Source organism: Microtus oregoni, unplaced genomic scaffold (genome assembly GCF_018167655.1).
Source record: "Microtus oregoni isolate MIOR12 unplaced genomic scaffold, Mior012 000028F_ref0000031, whole genome shotgun sequence".
In the NCBI taxonomy this organism is placed as follows: domain Eukaryota; kingdom Metazoa; phylum Chordata; class Mammalia; order Rodentia; family Cricetidae; genus Microtus; species Microtus oregoni.
In genome coordinates this window covers 18,859,917-18,880,778 of record NW_024543087.1, presented here as the reverse complement: position 1 = coordinate 18,880,778, position 20,862 = coordinate 18,859,917, and the positions used below count along the sequence as shown (strand labels likewise).

Here is a 20,862-nt window from a genome sequence, read left to right as displayed (position 1 = left end):
CTAGCTTTTCTTCCAGGGAACCTGGGTTCAAGTCCCAGCGCCTACATGGTGACTCACACCCGTCTGTAACTCCAGTTCCAAAAGATCCATAAACAATATGAAAGCAGTAATAGTAGTCACTGCTAAATTCTACCAACTCTTCAAAGAGGAGCCAATGTCAATGCTTCTCAAAGGGTTCTCTGAAATAGGAAGGCAAAGGTCATTACCAACTCATTCTAAAAAGCCAGTGTCATCCTGATGCCAAACTGGACATGCCATATGCTGTAAAAATTCTCAAAAAAAATTTTGAACTCAAAAATTGAACTCAAGAGCATATTAAGAAGAGTACATACCATGACCAAGTTGTTTTGAACCCAGGGGAGCAATATTGGTTTAACAAGCAGAAATCCGAAAGTATGATCAGCAAATGATTAGATTTGAAGATAAAAAAATCACATGATCAATGCCAAAAAAATCTTGACAAACTCAGCATCCCTTTATTATAAAAGTACTGAGAAACAGGACTGGAAAGAATATAATTCAACATAATGAAGGCTATTATAAAACAACCCTATCACAAACATTATAGTAAATGGATAAAATTTAGACATTTGCTTCTAGAGGTAAGGGTCCCCACCGTTCTTTAATACAGTCTTGAAACCTTAGTTAGTGCAATAAGACAAGAGAAGTCAATGAACGGGATACACAGAGGAAAGGGAGATGTCAAATTTTCCAATTTTAAATGACATGGTCCTGTACTTAGCACAGAGACTCTAGGTACTCCACCAGAAAACTCTTGGGCCTGATGAACACTTTCATCAAAATAACAGTAGACAAAAATCAATGCACAGAAATCAGTGGCCTCTCTATACTTCACATGGAAGTGAGGGTGGGGTGGATACCATTGACAGTAGGTTAAAAATAAATAAGACAACTAAGAAAAATCTAACAACAGAGGTGGGAAAGCTCTCTGAAAGAAATTGAAGAAGACAGTAAACCTTAGAAACCCCCCTATCCTAATGGACTGTCAGAATTAATGTTGCAAGTAGGATGAGGGCAGTGAAAGAGATCTATAAATCGAATGCAATAAAAATCCCAATGACATTTTTCTTCACAGAAAAAGGGAAAAATACTAACCTTAATACAGAAACACAAAGCATCCCAAATCGCAACTATCCTTATGAGAAAGAATAGTATTGGAGGTACCACAATCACTGGCTTCAAATTACATTACAGAGCTATAGTAGGAAAACAGTACCAACAGCATGGAATTGATACAATGTCAAAAACATCCATTGGAAAGAAAACAGTTTCTTTAACAATGGTATTGGGACAACTTGATTTCCACATGCAGATGAATGAAACTTATCATTAGCCCTATGTAAAAAATAAATTCCAAATATATTAAATACCTTAATGTGAGACCTAAAGTTTTGAAACTTTTAGAGGAAAACCTAGAGAAAATATTTCAAGATGTAGTCATAGCCAAGAACTTTTTGCAAAGGACTTCAGTCGCACGAGAAATAAGCCCAAGAATTGACAAGTCTAATTACTGTGAGGACCAGAGTTCCGATCCCAGATTCCATGTAAAAGCCAAATGAGTGTAGCCATGATCCTAGTGTGTGAAAGGCAGATACCGAATCCCTGGACCAAGCTACTAGCCAGACTAGCCCAACAGCAAGCTCTGGGTTTAGCAAAAGACACTGCCTCAATGTATAAGGTGCAGAGTGATCAAGAAAAGTATCCAACATTGATGTACATGCACACTTGCATGTGCACTCACACACATGTACCATACACTATTCAAAAAATAATGAATATAAGTAGCCAATAAATACTTAGAAAGCTATCCAACATCTTTAGCCATCAAAAAAATGCAGGTTTCAACTGCTTTGAGATTCCATCAAAAAAACTAATAACAAATGAGAATGAGGGAGTAGGGAGAGAGGGACCCTTATTCACTATAGGAGGGGAGCATAAACTTCTGTAGCCACAATGAAAATGTGCATGGAGGCTCATCATAAAGCTGAAAACAGAACTACTATCTGACTAAAATACACCACTCTTGGGAATATACCTGAAGGACTCCAGCTCAACATCCCACAGAGGTGTGGCACCCCATGTTTGTAGTTGTACTAGCTACAGTAATGGGGCAGTACAACCAGATGTTCCCCCAACAGATCAATGGATAAAAAAGTAGGATAAATAATGGAATTTTATTCAGCCAAAAAAGTAAAATCTTAACACGAGTGGGATGCAAGCTGGAAATCATTGCATGAAGTGAAATAACCAAACTCAGAAAGACAAACATCATGTTTTCTCTTATATATGGAACTTAGATTTAAAAGTGTGTGTGTGTGTGTGTGTGTGTGTGTGTGTGTGTGTGTGATGAAACTAGAGGACCATGAGAGGAAGAAGAAATCCTAAGGGATGGGGAAAGAGGGTAATAGAATCAAAGTGATAAGCAAGCAGAGGATGGGACTCAGCCAGAAGGGGCACAAGGCACTGTGCAGAAGGATAATTAAGAATAAAATATGATGCCATTCATGTACACAAACTCCATAAAGAAACTCATTGCTTTTTATGCTGTCTTAAAATATTAATTTTGAAAATTTTGAGTTGGGAGTTAGACTAACCTCAGGAAGTTGGAAGAGAAAAGACTATTGGATGGCCAGACAGAGGCTTCTGTTTTCTAACTCCAACTTGAAATGCTAAGCTACCCAGGTGTGTTCCTCATTGCAAAAGGAGTTCTCCTGTGAATGGCGAGAATGCTTACAGGGTTACTCCTGGGAGAAAATTTGTTAAAACCAGTCCAATACATATCTCTGCAGCAGACCATTCATGGAAATATGCATTGGTTTTCTTGGGGATATGGGATATTCTCTACACTGAATTTGACCATAAGGGTTCTTGACTGTCCTTCATAGGTGGAGGTGTTCTGCCCATGGAGCACAGAAGCGTTTTTTGTTCGTTTGTTTGTTTGTTTTTTGTTTTGTTTTGTTTTGTTTGCGAATTGAAAAACTGGAACCAGATACTCTGCCCTGACCCTGGCTGCCTGGAGACATGAATCAATGAGGACTAGGCTTTCCAAATTATAATCTCAAGTTCCACTTGGTCAGGAAGAGATGGGGATTAGAAAAGACAACAGAGCTGACGCCAGTCAAATTAAAGCTAGTTGTTCAGAAAAGTAATTAACTTTTCTCACTTTCCTAATGAGCCGGATATGTCACGTGCTCTTCATTTTTCTCTGTCTGAGGCCAGGTCTCTCTCCAGGTTAGTCCTAGCTCCTAAACAATGCACTTGACTCAACCCCACCTATTCTTCTGGTTTTCCTCTTCAGGTAGCTATAGATTTCACGGCCTCTAACGGAGACCCCAGGAACAGCTGTTCCCTGCACTATATCCACCCATACCAGCCCAATGAGTACCTGAAGGCCTTGGTGGCTGTGGGAGAGATTTGCCAAGATTACGACAGGTAAGAGGCTTCGGGCATCAACTGTGGTCTTGTCTTTTAAGTGGGGTCCCATAGGGGTTGGCTGACTCATGGCAGAAGAGTGGCAATCCGTTCCAGCAAGCCCTCATGCAGAGGCTCATGGAAGAACAGAATAAAGCCTTGGGCCAGATATTTCATTCTCTCTGTACCTAGAGAAACTGAGTTAGTGCCATGTTCACTGTAGTGAGCCGACAGGTCCCTCTCTCAGCTTGCCACTCCTATTAGGCTTGCGAAGTCACTAACAGCAATCTAACTTTCATTGTGTGGACTGAGTGTGAAGGGATCCTTGCCACTCACACTCTGTCCGTGAGCCAGCATCGCCCTTGACCTACTGAACTGTTCATACAGCCTAAGGAGGTTCTCAGAGGCCCGAGTTTTAGACATGATTTTATCGGATGTTGCTGTATTCATTCTCATACTTTAGACCCCTTCTATAACAGCCATCACTTTTGAAAGCACAAAACTAAAGGAAAGCTGAGTCATTTGTACACCACCACACGGACGGAGACGGTGTTTGAACTTCAGTCTTTCTCGCTCTGTACATTGAGTTCAAAACATCACTGTTTTAGAGTTATGTGTCTGCCCAGGTGTGCACCTATGTGGCCAGGAACGTGTGTGTGTGTGTGTGTGTGTGTGTGTGTGTGTGTGTGTGTTCATATGTATGCAGGGATGATCTTGAGAGCCTGTCAGTAGCACTACTTTCTCCTTGACTTCTCAATGATAAATGCTAGCCTTCCCTGCCACAGTATTTCCCCCAGACAGGTGCTCAGCTGGATTCGGGCTGTCACCCCAGTGTCACCAGACAAAGCGAAGGAGCGCAGACATTTGTTTAAGGCTTTTTGAGGTAGAACCAGTGTAAACATAAACGTTTACATCTCAGAGGACCCCCTGATGTGAGTGTGACACAAGGCTAGTCAGTAATGAGCTGTGGTGAGCTGACCTTTTCATCCAAGAAAACAAACAAAACAACTTTATCCGCTGGGTTTAGAGAAATTTCAGCACATAAAGTGATTTCTGTTCTTCCTGAGTTCATTATTGGTAATAACCATGCTAAAAACAACAATAGCAACAAAAGAGCCTGTTACTGCCACAACATAGTAAAGGCTGGAAAGGCTTGTGGAGCCCAGGTCATGGTTATAAGAAAGGTCAATCAGCCTCCTGCCTGCTGAGGTCTCTGCATTAGCCCTGGTCATTCATGTTTTTGCTAAAGTACCCCGATGTGTCATAGAGACACATAGAGACACTTAGAGTGTACATTAGCGGGTCCTATTAAATCAATGAGCAATGAACATGCACAACATTCCTCTCCAACGTCTTCTGCTGCACCCATAAAGCCTCTTTAAATGACTTTGTTGAAGTGTGTGGCGATGGCTACTCTTGGTCGTGTTTACTTGACTATATCTGGGATTAACGAAACTCCAAGTGACTCAGCACACCTGTGAGGCATTTTTTTTTAATTAAATCATTTAAAAGTGGGGAAACCCACTTTTAATCTGGATCTTTTGAGGGAGGAAGAGGCACCTTTAATGTGGCCCACATCTTCTGGTGGCGGCCTATATAAAGGACATTGAAGAAGGATGTTTTTGCTTTTTGCCTGCTTGCCCTCACTGGCAAGTCCATTCCTTCACTGGCATTAGAGCCTACTTCTTCAGAATTCCAGTGTGTACTAAAGACCAGCTGATAACGTTCAACCTTGGGAACTGAACAACTCCTGGATTCTTGAACTCTCCACTGATAGACAGCCATTGTTGGACTAGCTGGACCACGGCCTGTGAGCCATTCTAATAAATCCCATTTATTTGAAAATAAAGGGCTTCCACTCCGATTTCTTCAGGCTCCAATTCAGGGATGATATCTGGAGGGGTTTGAACCAGGGGAAGATTTTTACTAGGGAGGAAAGAGTCTGATGCACTGCATCTATGCAGTGTTGGAGACTTCTTCAAGCTTCTCCAAGATAGAGGCGTGAGAATGGTCTGCCTTCCTTCACTCACATAGAAGCATGTTAATAATCCAGTATAATCTTGTGTGTACACATAAGGAGATAAGAAGGAAGGGAGGGAATGTTTTTAGAGCCCCTAATGTTTGGACCTTGAGATATAGATAGTAGAAAGTAGCTTTCCCAGTGGAGTGTTAGGTAGACACTGTGCTCAAGCCCAATCTAAGCAACATAGTAAGAACCCCCATAAAAAATCAAAGTTAAATAAGTGGATAAAAACTTGAAGAAAACTATGGAGTATATTACAAGAACTATGAACCTGCAGGGAAGAAGGCATCCAATATGAAATTTTAAAGGGTGGTGTGGTCAGTTTTTCAGAACTGAGATGCTGAGACCCAGAGTCTGCATCATGATCCTGTATCACCTTCCTTTGCTGCTCCAGATATGCATCCATCATCAGAAAGCATTTATTGACTAATCCCTGCTGAGTGTGTTCACTTCCTGGTTGCCTCACATGCAGAATGATTAGTCAGAGTGACTGGACATCCTTTAAATTTTTTTATCCCTTTAGAATGCCAATCAGACAAAAGTTGACAGATATTTTGCATTCTGCCAAAAACACAGATTCCATATACATAAGCTATGTCATCTTAGGTGTGACATGAGGAGTCATTAGAAATGATTCCTTTTAAATTTTAATAGGGTAAGTCTGAGGTCATCATGCCCAGCTGGACAAGTAAATCACCTTCGGGCAGCCCAGGAAAGCAGCATTTTGTGTCTAAAGAAGGCAGGTCTTCGTTAAAATGGCAAATTCTAAAGAAGAAAAAGAGGTTTGAGAAAAACCTCCATGATCTTTCAAGAGACTCCCTGGGAGAGCTTGGAATGCAAGCTGCTCCCTTTAAAGCTGACAAGGTTGGACAGTTTCTCTTTTGTGTGGGTGGATAGACAGTAGACAGGCAGAGTCGGAAAATTTCAAGTCAGGGCTCTGGAATTAATTTATTCTTGCATCAAAGTCAGAAAGGTTGGCACTTAAAAAGAAACAACTCGCATAAAAACTGACAGAAGGCATCACCCCCCTCCCGCAACCATGCAGGGGTTTCAGTTCCCATGAGCCTTAGCAATCCCTCTCTGCCTCTGATGGCCAAGGGTTTTCTCCCTGCCTTGTACAGTCATCGCTACTGAATCATTAGCGGTGACCCATTGAGGAGAACAGCTTGAGGAGTCATAAATCTCTTCTCCAAATGACCTTGAAGAGAGGCTCCCCCAACCACAAGATAGCTGTCCCCAAATTCAGAAGATACTGCTGTTGGCCTGTGCTGTCCTTCACCCTCTGCAAGAACGACCCCAGCCCACATGCCTCGACTGCCCACACAAATGAGTGTGCGCACACACATGGACAAAGACATACCTGCATGTATGCATGTGCACACCTGGGCACACACATATACACATTCCCTGATGCAGTATAGTTCCGGTCAGCACTATCAAGACAAAATCCAGAGCGCTCATCTTATAGAGAAGGAGAAACCATTTATTCTGGAGCCATTTTGAATGACCACAGCCTGAGAACACAGATTTAGATTACTCCAAGTGGCAGGTTCCAGTGTGGAAACAGCTTCATGAAATTTTATAGTTTCACAGAACAAATAAAGTCATAAATTAAGGCAAGTTTAAAGTACCTTCGTGGGAACATCAGTGAGGGAGTTACAGTAAGATAGGGGAGGCTTTCTATAGGCCCAGATTGCTATCTGATGCTATTCTTAGCTTTCAGATTGGTGGAATTAGCTCCAACTTAGAGTTGGGTAAGGAATGGCTATCCCAGGAGCTAATGCTAGCCGAAGGTAAAGCAATTAGCCAATAGATGTAAGCACTCCAGTCTCTCCACAGTACTGAAATCCTGATCAGTCTCTGCTGCCACGGCTTCTTTCAAGAGCGTTCACTCGCAGCATCCACGCTGCTTCTACACCTTTGTAAAGGACTTTCTTTTCCACCACAAGCCCCAAAAAACGACATGGAGATTGATTATGAAAATTAGGCCTTAGCTTAGGCTCATCCCAACCCCACTTGCTCTTATAACTTAAACCATTTTTTAATATTAATCTACCTTTTATCACATGAGTTTTTACCTCTTTTCCACTCTGTGTGTCCAACTCATTCCATGTCTCAATGGCATCTAGACTCATTTCTTACTTCCTCTTGTTCTACCCAGAAGTCCCGCCTTATATTCTCGCCTAGTTATTGGTCATTCAGCTCTTTATCAAACCAATCACAGAAATACATCTTCACACAGTAAACAAATATCCCACAGCACACCTCAGTGTCAAAGTAGCATACTTTTCTTGGGGCCAACATAGTTCTGGGTCTCAAAAAGCACGAACAGTCCTCTAACGAAAAGCCTGGCCTAGGCCTGCTGGCCACCAGCCTGTGATCTTAGCTACTTTGGGAACTGAGACCAGGAGACAACAGAAGATCCGGGTTCTATATCAGTATAGCCTTTGCCATACTCCACCTCATCGCATCAGGAGTCTCTTCTTTGTCTGCGCATCACAAAACACTTGGAAAGCTTCAAACATGCTGGCACTTGGATCTCACCAAGAAGTCACCAAGGCTGATTTCGTGGTCTGCTGTGCACCTTGAATGGGATTTGATTGTTGTTGCTTTAATGGTTATCCAGCCTTGAAATCCACCATTGAGTAAGGAGTGCTGGGTCAGTTAGAATGGCAATGTCCCTGCTGGAACTCCTGGATACCAATCCCCTTGTGTGGGACAGAAAAAAAAAGGCAGAATTTTTCCCCGTGTAGCTCAAAGTCTAGTGGATTGCAGAGGTGTGTCCATAAGCCACAGTAAATCAGGTGTTGTGGCTCATACCTGGAAGCCCAGCACTAGCAAGGCTAAGGTCAGAGGACCATAGGAGTTCAAGGCCAGCATGAAATATGTGGAGAGACCATATCTCAAAACAACAAAAACAAGCATAATCCCAGCTCAGCATGGCCCAGAAAACCCTTCCTATGCAAGAGAGTGTGTAAAGGGAGGAAGGCCCACTCTGCCCTGCTGGAAGGAGGATGGACAAGGAGAAAACCTTCATGGTGGTGACTGGGGTAGTCAGTGTTCTGACACACACGGCCTCTGTTATAAGAACATAGATGAAGTTCTTATTCTGAATTATTAGGAGCAGGCCAGCCTCTTGTGGAGAAGAGTCAACAAGCCTAATAGAAAGAGTATGATGACATACCCTTAAGGGTCCTGGTGACAGGTAGACCTGGTACCTCTGTTCTCGCGAGATTTATGTCTTTGGCTGCAAACTGAAGGCTCATCTAGTTTTCTTTGCAGAGCCCATGCAGTTCTGCCTGTCATAAATAATCAATGCTGGAGGGTGTTATCTTTAAGACTCAAAATTCAATCTTTAAAAATAAACTGAACACAAAAGGAGAAAGGATTCCAGTGTCTAAAGGTCAGGTTGGACAAGTGACCTCTAAGGGTTTGTCCCTTTGTTTGATTGTTTTGTTTATTTGCCTCTGAAGGGATTCTGTAAAGGTATGCAGCTCTCACACATGTTTCACTGGAGACATCTTTCTTTGTTGTAAGTTTAAGTGGAGATAAGAATTGAAAATTCTGGAGTGTTATAAATACAGGTATTTAAAAACGAGCTCTCATGTAACTCTTGTAACTGCCCAATATAATTTAAATGCTGTGCTGATTGAGTATTGGCCATCTTTTTTTTTTTTTACAAAAAATACCTTGTGCATGCCAGACACTCTACCATCTGAATCCCTTCTCTAGTACTCAGGGTATCATTATAAATTTGGTTTGAAGTCATTTTGAAGTCATACAAATATATAAGGAAAACAAGGATATTATATGCATGTAATTTTTAATTTCTAAAATGATTCATTATGAAGAGATTCAAATTATTCTAAAAATATCTCTGGATTGAATTTTTATTGCAGCCTTAATGTGAATATTATTGATCTAAAACATTCATATGTTAAGAATCTCAGACTTTAATTATTGTATATAAGAAATATAAAGGTTTTGGAAATCAGCTCTCAACAAAACAGATGGTGTGTGTGGAGGTGGGGGAGCCCAGTTTGCTTATATATCTATGGGTGGTAAGGGCTACCTATTGCTCACAATGCAGAATCTATCATAAATTCTAACCAATTTTTTTGTCTGTGTCAATATAAATATTAAGAAATTTGCTCTTATAAACAAGTATGTGAAAGTGGCTTTTAACCTATAGTATTGCTCAATTCTTCCAATGACATAACCATCCCTCCCCCTACCATAATAGTTTATAACCAAAACTCTTTAGGGGATGGAGTCTGGAGAGATGGCTCAGCAATTAAGAGCACATACTGCTCTTGCAGAGGACCTAAATTCAGTTCCTAAAACCCCCATCAGGAGGCTTACAGCACTTGTAACTCTAGCTCCAGGAGAGCTCCCTCTTCTGGCCTCTGCCACTCACATGCACATGTCACAGACAAACACACATACATACAAACACACACACACATATATGAGAATGAATCCTTAAACAGCATTGTGCCATGGTACACATGTGGAGGTTGGAGGACAGCTATTAGGTGTTGGTTCTCTGCTTCTACCATGTGTGTCCCAGGCCCAGCTCAAGCTTGGTCTTCAGGCTTGGTGTCAATCACCTTTACCTACTGAGATATCTTACCAACTCCAAAAAAATTATTTTAATGATTTAACGATTGACAATAACAACATCCTAAATTCTTTCTTTTACACAGTACTAGTGATTGAACTCAAAGTTATCTATGGGATGGGTAGGTGTTCTGCAACTTAGCTACAACCCACAATTTTTAAAGTGAAAATTGGCAATGAGTTTCTGAGTTGCAGAAAATTTGGTTCCTACTAACCTTTGTAGAAGTTTTCCTTTTCTTGATGTTTGAATCTTGTGTTCAGTAATTGAATCTTGGTACTAGGTACTTTGATTTGGGATCCTGGTACTCTGTATTCAGAGCTGGGTTCCTGGTACTCTGTATTTGAAGCTGGGATCCTGGTACTCTGTATTCAGAGCTGGGATCCTGGTACTCTGTATTCAAAGCTGGGATCCTGGTACTCTGTACTCGGAGCTGGAATTCTGGTACTGTTGCAGGAGCTGCAGGCTACGTTCCTAGCACCCGGCCGCCCACATGGCTAGCTTTATACCCGAAATAATTACATGGAAACTGTATTCTTTTAAATACTGCTTGGCCCATTATATCTAGCCTCTTCTCAGCTAACTCTCACACCTGGACTAACCCATTTTTAATAATGTGTGTAGCACCCCAAGGTGAGCTTACCGGGAAGATTCTAGCCTACATCCATCCTGGGTCAGAGCTTCATCATGTCTGCCCCAGAGAGCAGAGCTAGGCGTATGAGCTCACTTCCTCTTCCTCCCAGCATTTTGTTCTGTTTACTCCACTCACCTATGTTCCAACCTATCAGGGCCAAGCAGTTTCTTTATTAATTAACCAGTGACCTTCCTCCATCATGGTACTCTGTACTCGGAGCTGGGATCCTGATGCCCTGTACTTGGAGGTGGAATCTCTGTACTCCATACTGGGTGCTGGAATCCTATAGGATAGTTCCTCTACTTGGTACAGTCAGTTTTTGTTCTCTGAAGCAACACAGCATAGCAGTTGAGACTCAGAAGAGGTAAAGAAAAGAGGAATCGTGAAGGGAAAGGGATGAATGCGACCAGGTTTCACTAGCAAAGAGCTCCCAGAAGACTGATTTCAACAAATTATATGTGTGGAAGTAGGAGAATTGAATGCTGATTTTGTTTTTAAAAAAGAAAGTCACACCCTCATGTCCCCAGAAGACTATTGCACCTCTATCCCTGGACCTCAATTTTAAGATGACTGCGTGCAAAATTCTTTTTACCAAGACCCAAGTGCTCTGGAAGGCCACCATGTTTGAGCTGACCCCCACTGGCATGCACACTGCCATGTAGTATGCATCCCTTGGCGTGTATTAATGTCTTGCTTTAGCGCAGTGTTTCCTTAATGGACACAGTGAAATGTACTTAAGATCAAATTTCCCACCTGGGGGATATTTGGACACTGGACATGGCCATTTCCTGGGAAACTAAGGACAGCTGATACGTCACCATGGAAGGACATGGACCCTTTTGTTGTGTTTTTTGTTTGTTTGCTTGCTTTATGGTGATGGTAAGAAGTGTAACCTTTACCAGCATGGTAATATGCTTCTGAAATGTCCACGTAGGCAGCGTTTGCCTGGGTTTTTCTCCCAATAGTTGCTAATGGTCCATTTGCTCAGTGCCCAGTGGATTGGGTTCTGACTTCTTTGAAGTGTTCTCATCGAAAGCTTTCCTTTATTCCACTTCCTTCCCTTGGTCATTGCATAATACTCCTTTCTGCCTGATCTTATTTTCAAGTAGGAGGAATGGGCTTTAAATCTATTGTGCTAGGCTGGGAATTTTTTCTTCAGTATGTTTATTAAGTAGAAGCTTTATAGTGGCTGACTTCAGAGAACTGAGCCCTTCTGCAGCATTAATTATTCTCCTTGTAGGTGAGGTGTTTCCTGACTGTCTCACTCTTGAAACTCAATTATGTAACAGGGCCTGAACCTTCACAAACTTCAAATTAACAAGGGTGGTTTAGCGGGTGTGAAAGGAGCATCATTAAGGCACCAGGGTCAGTGATGGGAAGTAGGTAGAGCATTAGATCTGCACACACCCTTACCAGATGTCCCCTAAAAGAGAGAGAGAGAAAACTCATCAAAACAGACAGTAAGTTAAGGATGTAACACCTCCCAGGCTTCCTGGTTCGGACTCCTGAGGCAACCCTGCTGTGGATGGTCCAGGACCCATGCTCGCCACCAGGAATGTCTTCTAACTTAGCCAGCAAGATCCTCCCTTGCCTACCACTCTTTCTTTGGCTAAGGAGGAAGAGTTGAGGCAAAGTCTTTCAATCTTTCCAAGGACCAGGAGTCCTGTTTTTTTTTTTTTCTCCTTGGAGCTGTTACTAATCCTCTATAAGCTATGATGAGTCTCCGATTTATTTGCAACCACACTTTCTCTAAGGCATGCCAGATGCAGTGAATGACAGAGCCTGGCCTGACACAGCTATGAGCAGACGAGGGAGTGTGTGGTTTCATAGAGGACTTCCGCCTTCGCTTTAGAGAACTCTGCTTTCTCTAGATCTCTAACTCCACCTGTGTGCAATTGACTACGCGTTGGAAGGTTTCATCAAAGCTGTCACGGGTTGCTAACAACTTTTAAATAGGAAGGGATGGGAGAGAATCTGGTTTTGTTACTTCAATTTTCTTGAAGTCCCTCAGAAAGTGGAGCTTGGCCCAGACTGAATGTCCTCTTTTCCGATAGAAAATCTAATCTGAATTCCTTCTTTGTCCTTGACCAACTCTAGGGAGAACTGAAAACTGTAGGAACAAACCTCAGTTGAGTTCTTCCTAGGAGAGAACCCAAACAAAGGTACTTGGCAGGAGAAGGACGCACCTTCTCCCAAGACCGGTATTTCAGAGCACCACTGTGGCACACAATTTGCTTAAGAAAGGTCTTGTGTGTTGCCTGTTTGGGGACCGAGGTCCTGGAATTGCTAGTAGCTGTTTAACATTACATGTAGTTATTCCATTATAATGGTAAATAGAATATCATGGACTCGGGATAACATTTACTCTGTCTTCCTAAGATTAGAATAAGTGGAACTCCCAGGGCTGTGTAAGTATTTACAGCATCTGGGAGAGAGCTAGCGCATCATGTGTGTCAATAAATGTTAAAGCCCCCGCCCTTCCCCATCCTCTTAACTGGAGTGCAGTACAGTTAGGTTTAAGATATAACACACGAAATAGAAGAAGTGATTGTAAAAGACACCAAGACAAACAAAGGGTGGGTGTGACTCGCATGGATCTTCATCAGAGTTGTGTTGTGTATACCCATGTCTTAGTGACTTTAAAAGTTGTGTGGACTGTACCATTGGCTATTTATTGAGCAGACCTTCAGTGAAGAAATACAGCAATGAAGCTGAGGGGACAGGGCAGTCAGCGTCAGTGGGCAGTGAGAATGTAAGATATTAATATACCTGGGCACTATGGCATGTGTCTAGAGTCCCGGCTCTTAGAAGGCTGAAGCTTGAGGTCTGCCATGCATTAGAAGCTAGTTTAGACTACATTGCAATTTCTAGACCAGTCTGGGCTATAGGGTGGGGCCCTGCCTAAGAAACATGTAAATGAAAAAGATCTTTTTTTAAAAAAAATTATTTATTTCTTAAATTTTATTTTACATTCCAGCCATGGTTCTCCCTCCCACCCCTCCTTCCGTCCCCTGTTGCCTCCACCCCAGCCCACCCCTCATCCACTCCTCCCAACAGATAAGGGTCGCTATGGGGAGTCCACAAGGTCTGGCACATTAAGGTGGGGCAGGACCAAGCCCTTCCCCCTCCATTAAGGCTGAGCATGGCATTCTACCATAGAGAATGGTCTCCAACAAGCTAGCTCATGCACCAGGGATAGATTCTGGTCCTACTGCAAGGGGCCCCTCAGATAATCCAAGCTGCACCACTGTCTCCCACATATGGAGGGCCTAGTTTGGTCCCATGGAGACTGCACAACTACTCTAAACTCTAGAGTTTATGAGTTTCCACGAGCTTGGTTCAACTGTCTCTGTAGATTCATCCATCATGACCTTGACCTACATGGCTGCGGTATTCCCCCTTCACTCTCTTCGATTGGATTCCCAGAGCTCAGTCTGGTGCTTGGTTGTGGATCTCTACATCTGGTTCCATTGGTTACTGGATAATAGTCGAGGTATTCAACAATCTGATTACAGGTGGAGGCTAGTTGGAGCACCCTCTCCACTATTGCTAGGAGTCTTAGCTGGGGTCGTTCTTGAGAATTTTACTGGCACCAGGTTTCTCCCTAGCCCCATTGTGGCTCTCTCTATCAAGATCTCTCTTCCATTGTTCTCCCTCTCTGTCCCTCTCCCCACCTCAACCATCCCGTTCCCTCATGTTCTCATCTCCCATCTCCTCCCCTTTATCCCACCCCCACCCCCACAAAAGTTCAGGAAGTAAGAAAAGACAACGCAAATAATTAGTTGTTTCGTATGTGTATGTTTAAGGTGAAGGCACAGGGACTGCTATGAATGAGATCATGCCTTGTGGGGTAGCAGCCTACTGAGCTTCCCTGTGCTTTTTGATATCTCCTCAGATCTGGGTTGTCTCTGTTTGAACCCTCTAATCAGCAGCAGCATCTTCGGGGGTGCTTCTCTTCAATGTGTCTACCTTCATGAAAAATACAGAATAATCATCTTTTTTTTTTAATTATGTATATGGACAACCCTAATTCAGTCATTGATTGGAGTTGCCAAATTCCTCATCATTCACTATGTCAAGGAAACATAAAATCACAGCTACAGGGGTGGGTTATATACAAATTTTGGGTCCGTTTTACTCTTGGTTATCAAATTTAGTAAAAACTAAAAATTAAAAAAAATTGTTAGAGAGTATATGCTAATGAGTACTGAACGGTAAGGAATGTTTCTTCATTTTGATTATTCGTGCCATTGCGTCAGTCAGCACTTAACCTAGGGAGGTTAAGCAGGCTCATGTTTCCCTTCCTTCTTAGATGAATAAATGAAGTGGCTTCTTTTTTGTTTAATTCCAGTGACAAAATGTTCCCGGCTTTTGGGTTTGGCGCCAGGATACCCCCAGAGTACACGGTGAGTGAGCGGAGGTGGGATCGTGTGCCGCACTGTGGAATCTCATCTTGGCAAGCTTGCTTTTGCTCTCCATGAAGCTATGGTGGTCCGAGAGTGCCTTCGGCAAAATAGATAAATAAACAAATAAATAAATAAATAAATAAATAAATAAATAAATAAAATCTAGGTATTCTTGGTATGTATTTTAAAGGTCTGGTTACAGGAATCCTTAGTTTAACTCACTGCCAATATGGTGAAAGACTCAGAAAACACCCCAAACCACTGGGTTCCAGGGATTCAAACTGTGTCCATCCAGATCTTGCAGGCTAAAGAAAAACTTGAGCTAAATCAACCAAGTAGGGCAGCTCACTTGCCTGGATAGTGGGCACACACCAGCTGCTTCACCTGTGACCTCCCACGAAGAAAGGAGGCGTCTATCTTTTAATGAAGTGACCTATTTTTTAGTGCCCAAGAGATTCAGTGGTCAGAAATACCTTCGAGGTGGAATTTTCCATGCAATTCCAAGTGATTTACTAAAACTGTCCAGATGGCAGAAGAGCCCATTTCTTTTATCAGATTTTAGGGGGAGGAAAATAGCAGGCAGTGTATCATCAGCCCTTCTGCTTAGGCACTGCCAGGCAGGGGGCCTTGGGATGGATGATGGCAGGCTATATCATTCTATTCATTTTTTTCTGAAGTAGAAGTCATTCTAGTTCACCTGTGTGTACATGAAGATCCTCGTGCTCTGTAATTCTGTCTGTCAGAATGATCCCTAAATGTCAACAGCTTAGCCAGAGCCTCTGTAAGCAGCACCATGCCTATCAGTCAGCTTAGCCAGTGCCTCTGTGAGCAGCACCATGCCTATCAGTCAGCTCGAGTTCATTGGGTGCTTACTTTCTTACACAGGTGGACACAGAGCTCATTCAACTTGAACCCTTCAGTCTGTGGCCAGTTAATCTAGAAATGATCTGTAGTTACCTTTTTCTGAAGCCTTTTCTTTTTCTTTCTTTCTTTTTTTAAAAAAAAAATATATATGATTTACTTTTCCCTCCTGCCAGAATTTATCAGATCCTAGAAAATCTTCCTGTCACTGCAGCTCCACAGGGAGCTGAGAATTCACCCTCCATCTCAGATTGATTCTATAACGGCTTAAAACGGTGCCTTCTGCTTAACTCACAATGAATGAAAGGGCATTTGTTTGCAAACCCTAAGCCCCCAGTGCCTCCTTATTGGATCCAAGTTATAATTCTCCTTTCTTCCTTTTTTTTTTTTTAAAAAATTTTAATCGGTGTTTAGGTCTCTCATGACTTTGCAATCAACTTTAATGAAGACAACCCAGAGTGTGCAGGTAAGTCACAACAAGAAAGGGAACCAGTGTCTCAGAGCCTGGCTCTGTGCACCTCTCTAGGTTCAGTTCCTATCTCCTAGAGCGGCAGCTCAGCTGGGAGTGTCCACAGCACAGAAACAGGTTCGGAGAATCCAAATTAGCCACCTTGCTCCATGGGAATGGAGGATTACATTATAGAGTGGGGCGGTGCACCCTGGAGGAGACAAGGCTGGGAAATCCTGAGCTTTCAATAAAATTCTGGGTTCTTCTAACCAAAATAAAGTTAATCAATCCATTAGCTTTACTGAATTCATTGATTAAAGATTAACTTTAATTTTTTTGAAATAAGAGAATGGCCCATGATGAACCAAGATGAGACATTCCTCTTTCCGCTTCTCAACTTTTCATCTGGATTTTCCTCAGCGTCCTCTCTGTGTAGATTTAAAGAGAGAGCGAAAGGCAGAAATCATTTGACACTTCCAGCACACTGACCAAGGTGATTTAGAACAAAGAGCTTCATGGTTTTGTTCAAGAAAGAGCCCCAAGGCTTAAACACTTGGTCTAGCCCATGTGACTGTGTTTTCTCCTGGCCAGATTCCCACATCTGGTTTCACAAAATAATGATGTTGAAAGAACAATGGAAATTATCATACATTCCATGCAGTATTTATTTTACAATCAGCACCATGGTAAAACACAACAGGAACTTGTTTGGGGCTTCTCTGAGCCCGAAGACCTGGATGTATTTGTTGAGTCGGCAACTCACATTTTCCAGAACTTGCGGCAGACTGTGTAACCTCTCTAAGCCTCTGCTTCTTCATTTAGAAAATGGTTGCAGCTTTTGCTTCCTTCAGCTATGGTGACCTAATAAGGACTTAAGTGGGACAAAGTTTGTGGAAACAATGGCTTTTGATTTGGCTCACACTGTGGTTTGATTTCAGTGGGGGAAGGGAGGCAGCAGTACACTGACCTAGTATTTCCTTTTGCTTTAAGAACTACATGTGACTGTACCTGTTAGCTTGGAGTTTTGTGGGACTCCTAACAATGGGAACAGGGTGCCTCTGACTCTTTTGTCTATTCCTGGGATCATTTTCCTCCTATTAGGCAGTCTCATCCAGCCTTGATATGAGAGTTTGTGCCTAGTCTCGTTATATCTTGTTATGCTGTGTTTGGCTGATATCCTTGAGAGGCCTACTCTTTTTTAAACAGAGAAGTGGGTCTTGGGGAAAGAGAACAGAGTGGGTAAAGAACTAGAAGGAGTGGAGGGGAAAAACTGAAATTGGAATATATTGTATAAGAGAAGAATAAATAAAAAGAAAAAAGGGGGAAACCTATGTGTGGTGTAGATAAGGACTATTTGGACAAAGCCAATGTTTTACTTTTGTGCGTGTGTGCAAACCCATTTGAAGGGACTATGGGCGTGTTGATTTTTCCCATCTCACTTTAGGAATTCAAGGAGTTGTGGAAGCCTATCAGAGCTGTCTTCCCAAGCTCCAGCTTTATGGCCCCACCAACATTGCTCCCATCATTCAGAAGGTTGCCAAGTCAGCTTCGGAGGAGACCAACACCAAGGAGGCATCGGTAAGGAGAGGGACAGGTTACTTATACTGGGGACTTACCCTGCCTCTTTTGGATATTGGTCATGACACCAGTTATAATCTGACAATCAATTCTAGTTTTCTTTTGTTTTTAAATTAATTACTTGCTTTTATTTGTATTTATTTTTATTAATTAATTAATCACATCTTGTGCTTCAGCTGTATTTGGAATAGTTGAATCTTGCTATCATAGCTTTTATTTGTATTTATTTTTATTGATTTGTATTTATTTTAATTAATTAATTAGTTAATTACTTCTTGTGCTTCAGCTGTATTTGGAACAGTTGAATCTTGCTGTCAGAGGGTAGCTGGGTTCTGGTTGTACCATATTGCTCTTTCTATTATTGATTATGTTCTTACACTGGTGTACAAGCATCTGGATATGGGACGACTGTAGGTTTAGGTGTTGATTCCTGATTTTGTCTTTATTGAATGGGTGTTTTATCCCTTTGTTTCTGTTTCCTCTCTGGTCTTCTGGCCCAAGCGGCCAAGAGTTCTGGTGACTGGTGAGTCTTTAGGCCTAGTAGGGTGTCTCCACTGGGGTTTTGGAGGCCTCGGGTCCCAAGATCCTGCCTAGCCTCCAGTAAAGCATTCTTCTTCAGATGTTGTAGACCAGAGTATGGAGCCCAGCAGAGAAGGTTTGTTGGGCTGGCTTTAAGGAGTCTTAGTGGGCAGTAAGTAGTGGTCTTACCTGGGGTTCCTAGGACCAGCTTTACCTCTGGTAAAGCTGCTGCTGCTGCTGCAAACAAGGGTTAGGGGCCAAAGGATATGGCCTGGAGTCAGGGTCTGGGTGATGTGAGCAAGTGGGGGAGGGGGAGCAAAGGATATGCCCTGTGAACAAGGGGGAAGGACCAAAGGGGAAGGGCCAAAGGATGTTCCCTGGATCAGGGTCTAGGAAGTGCCCAGGCTCAGCTGGAAGGTAAGTCACTTACCTGTTCTTCCCACTGATGTTAATTGAACCTGGGCCAATGGAGTCCACTGGAGTTGTGGGAAAGGGATGGCTGCTGAGGTTGATAAGGTGAAAGGGGTTGGGTAGTGGGGTGTTACTTGAGAGAGCAGAATCCAGAGGATGAGGGGAGGCAGGCAGGTCACCACTGGTGAAGACTTCCCAGAGCAATGAAATTCCATGATTTCCGATCCTAGTATTTCTAAATGGCTTAACTTCTCTACCTTCAATTTCTTCATCTGGAAAACAGTGGGTTAATGAGCCCCAAATCTGCCAGGATGGAAAGTTCAGGGCAGACACAATGGTCTGCCCCTTTGCCTGAACACAGACACTCAGTGGTGGAAGCTACTGTGGTCACCTCCTGTCCCAGGAAAGAAAACAAGTCCAAAACTGAGCTTGTTTTCCAATATACCCAGACTGCATAAATAAAGCAGTAGTTGAAGGGCTGGGGAAACGCTCAGAGTCAAATAGTGCTTGATATATAACCACAAAAAAAGTGAATTTGAACCGACAGCACCTAGACAGACATTCAGGCATGGCTGTGCACCTACAAACTCAGCATTCACTTGGGGTGGAGACATGCTGATATCTAGAGTTCTCTGGCCTCTGCATCTCGCTGAAACCTTGAACTTCCAGGTCAGTGAGAGACTCTTTCAGGACAGTAAAGTGGAAGGTGACAGAGGAAGATGCCCAATATCCTACTCTGACCTCCATCCACGTGTCGTGTGTGTGCACATGAGTGCATGAACCCTCAAACTCCAGTGAAACACGCACACACATACACACACACACACACACACACACACACACACACACACACACAAAGGTGATTCTACCTCCTGGTGATGAAGAATAGTAATAGAAAATACCACAACAAACATTTGCTTCCATTGTTCGGTTTTGTTTTTTAGGAAAGATACAAACTACAGCTCCAAAGCCGAGACAAAACTGGAGCCTTTCCTTTGACATTTTAGAAGTAAACATGTCACCCTTTCCTGCCTGTTATTTAATGGTGTCAGCCTGTTCCTATCTAGCTTTATGATGTTTTCCAAATGGAGCAAGCACTATAGCTGTCTGGAAGCTCTGTGTAACTTGAGCATGGCTTCCGGGATGACACATTCGCATAAAGAAGATAGCCTTTTACCCTTATCCTGTAATAATTCCCCTGGTTGCTGGCTCTGTCCCTCTGTTCCCTTGGGTTCAACTGGACTGCAGACCACATTTCTACCAAGTGTCAGCCGCTACTTTTGTGTGCCAGAACACATCCTCCCTCCCTCCCTTGTGTAGACATTCCTGAAGTATCTCCCATTTAATCCAAAGCTGTGCCTCCTTGGCCCTACTCTGTCTGTTAGCATTTGTCCCTAGTGTTCTAACCCTGTGCAGCAAATTCCTTGTGAGCACAGTGAACTAAAGTGAAGTTGATCTGAAGGTTAGCAGAACCACGGATGCTTGGGACTTGATAGTTCAGGAGTGAAAATGTAACTGTCACCCAGAGCCAAAACCCCTAGTCTATTTGAGATAGTAACCAAATCAATAGATAAGAACAAATGAATATGAAAGGAGACAGAGTTTTGGGGATTGGTGGAGGTAGCTTGGTTTCTTTTTGGAGGAGCCTTTGAGGGAAAACTCCTGCATTTTGAAATGTGGGTCATCAGGAAATAAACTGCTATGTTTTTTGAAACCAAAAAGGTTTTAGTTTAGGGCAGAAAGTTAAAGCAAGTGAAGGAACTTTGTGTACAGAAAGCACAAATAGCCTGTCTTTTTTTCTCAATGGGTTGGATTATAACCTTTAGTTTCATATATAAGATATTATTTTTATTAGTAGAATTTTATCTCTATGCATATTTTTATGAAAATGCTGTAATATATGAAATATATTTCAAAAATAATATAAAGTAG

The 20,862-nt window shown here is 42.5% G+C and overlaps 1 protein-coding gene across 3 annotated transcripts in view; it reads left to right on the top strand.

The window, feature by feature from the left end:
• The window catches only part of Cpne4 (copine 4), a 464,454-nt gene that overhangs the window by 434,972 nt on the left and 8,620 nt on the right, over window positions 1–20,862 (top strand). For all 3 annotated transcript variants that reach the window (XM_041677389.1, XM_041677391.1, XM_041677390.1), the window contains exons 11-14: window positions 3,320–3,453; window positions 15,059–15,113; window positions 16,389–16,440; window positions 17,867–18,000. In XM_041677389.1, coding sequence (XP_041533323.1) covers window positions 3,320–3,453; window positions 15,059–15,113; window positions 16,389–16,440; window positions 17,867–18,000 — 375 coding nt within the window. The remainder of the gene's footprint in view (window positions 1–3,319; window positions 3,454–15,058; window positions 15,114–16,388; window positions 16,441–17,866; window positions 18,001–20,862) is intronic.